The sequence below is a fragment of the Pterocles gutturalis genome, unplaced genomic scaffold, assembly GCF_000699245.1.
Source record: "Pterocles gutturalis isolate BGI_N339 unplaced genomic scaffold, ASM69924v1 scaffold30653, whole genome shotgun sequence".
Lineage (NCBI taxonomy): Eukaryota > Metazoa > Chordata > Aves > Pterocliformes > Pteroclidae > Pterocles > Pterocles gutturalis.
The window spans coordinates 1-1,401 of NW_010123973.1; the positions used below are offsets into that span (position 1 = coordinate 1).

Consider the following 1,401-nt stretch of genomic DNA (forward strand, 5'->3'; position numbering starts at 1 on the left):
CCCTACTTTGGTCCAATTTTGGGGTGTCTTCATGGGGACGAAGCCACCCCAGGTCCTACCGGCGCCGATGACCTTCTGGCGGGTGATGGCGGCTGGTGGGATCTCGGTGGTGAACTTGAGCATGGCTTGGTTGGGGTCAGCACCCATGTCACCCCCCCCACCTGTCCGTGGTGGCGCCGTTGTCACCGTGTCGCTCACCGGACTTGGAGAAGTAGACGTCCTCAACGGATTGGCGCGGGCGGGAGCGGCTCCTCCTGCGGGAAAGAGCGGTGACCCCAAATCCCGAGGGTGGAGGGGACACGGGTGGAGGGGACGGGGATGGATGGAGGGGACGGTGTAAGGATGGAGGGGACATTGATGGAGGGAGGTGACATGGATTTGGGTGAGGATGGCGGTGACAAGGACGAAGGTGACATGGATGGAGGTGACATGGATGGATGGAGGTGACAGTAAGGATCAAGGTGACATGGATGGATGGAGTAGGCAAGGTAATGGGGATGGAGGGGTGACAGGGATGGGGACAAGGATGGAGGTGACATGGACTTAGACAAGGATGGAGGTGACATGGATGGAGGTGACATCGATGGGGGTGACATGGATGGATGGAGGGGATGGAGGGGTAACGGGGACAAAGGGGTGACACGGATGGGGACAAGTATGGAGGAGATATGGATGGAGGGGTGACAAGGATAGATGGGACATGGATGGAGGTGACAGGGGTTAAGGATGGAGATGACATGGATGGAGGTGACATGGATGGAGGTGACATGGATGGAGGTGACAGGGAGTAAGGATCAAGGTGACATGGATGGATGGAGTAGGCAAGGATGGAGGGGTAACGGGGACAAAGGGGTGACACGGATGGGGACAAGTATGGAGGTGACATGGATGGAGGGGTGACAAGGATAGAGGGGACATGGATGGAGGTGACAGGGAGTAAGGATCAAGGTGACATGGATGGATGGAGTAGGCAAGGATGGAGGGGTAACGGGGACAAAGGGGTGACACGGATGGGGACAAGTATGGAGGTGACATGGATGGAGGGGTGACAAGGATAGAGGGGACATGGATGGAGGTGACAGGGGGTAAGGATGGAGGTGACGTGGTTGGAGGTGACATAGATGGAGGGGTAATGGGGACGGAGGGATGACGGGGATGGGGACAAAGATGGAGGTGACACGGATGGAGGGGTGACATGGATGGAGGTAATGACCTTTTGCCCATTTTTGCTGGGGAAAAAATGGTATTTTGGGGTTTTGGGTGTTTTTTCGGGGGGACACATCTCCTTACCGCCGGAGGACGTAGATGATGGCGGCCAAGAGCAGGAGGACGAAGACGATGCCGGTGACGGAGCCACTGATGACGGCGGCGGATGCCATGGCCTCGGCGCCTGTGGGGACA

General features: G+C 57.7%; 1 protein-coding gene across 1 annotated transcript; it reads right to left on the reverse strand.

The window, feature by feature from the left end:
- Positions 1-221: 221 nt before the first annotated feature.
- Positions 222-886, reverse strand: LOC104465178 (vegetative cell wall protein gp1-like). Its single transcript, XM_010078120.1, has 2 exons — positions 701-886; positions 222-254 (listed from the first exon to the last, which is right to left on the reverse strand). Exons 1-2 carry the CDS (start codon positions 884-886, stop codon positions 222-224), a joined length of 219 nt encoding a protein of 72 aa, XP_010076422.1.
- Between the last annotated feature and the right edge of the window lie 515 nt (positions 887-1,401).

What these genes read in the sequence shown, in the direction of transcription:
- LOC104465178 (XM_010078120.1), bottom strand. Translation starts at nt 886, where the DNA reads ATGTCACCTCCATACTTGTCCCCATCCGTGTCACCCCTTTGTCCCCGT. An exon ending in CCCCTGTCACCTCCATCCAT is followed by an intron (nt 255 to 700) that starts GTCCCATCTATC and finishes TCTTTCCCGCAG; the next exon opens with GAGGAGCCGCTCCCGCCCGC.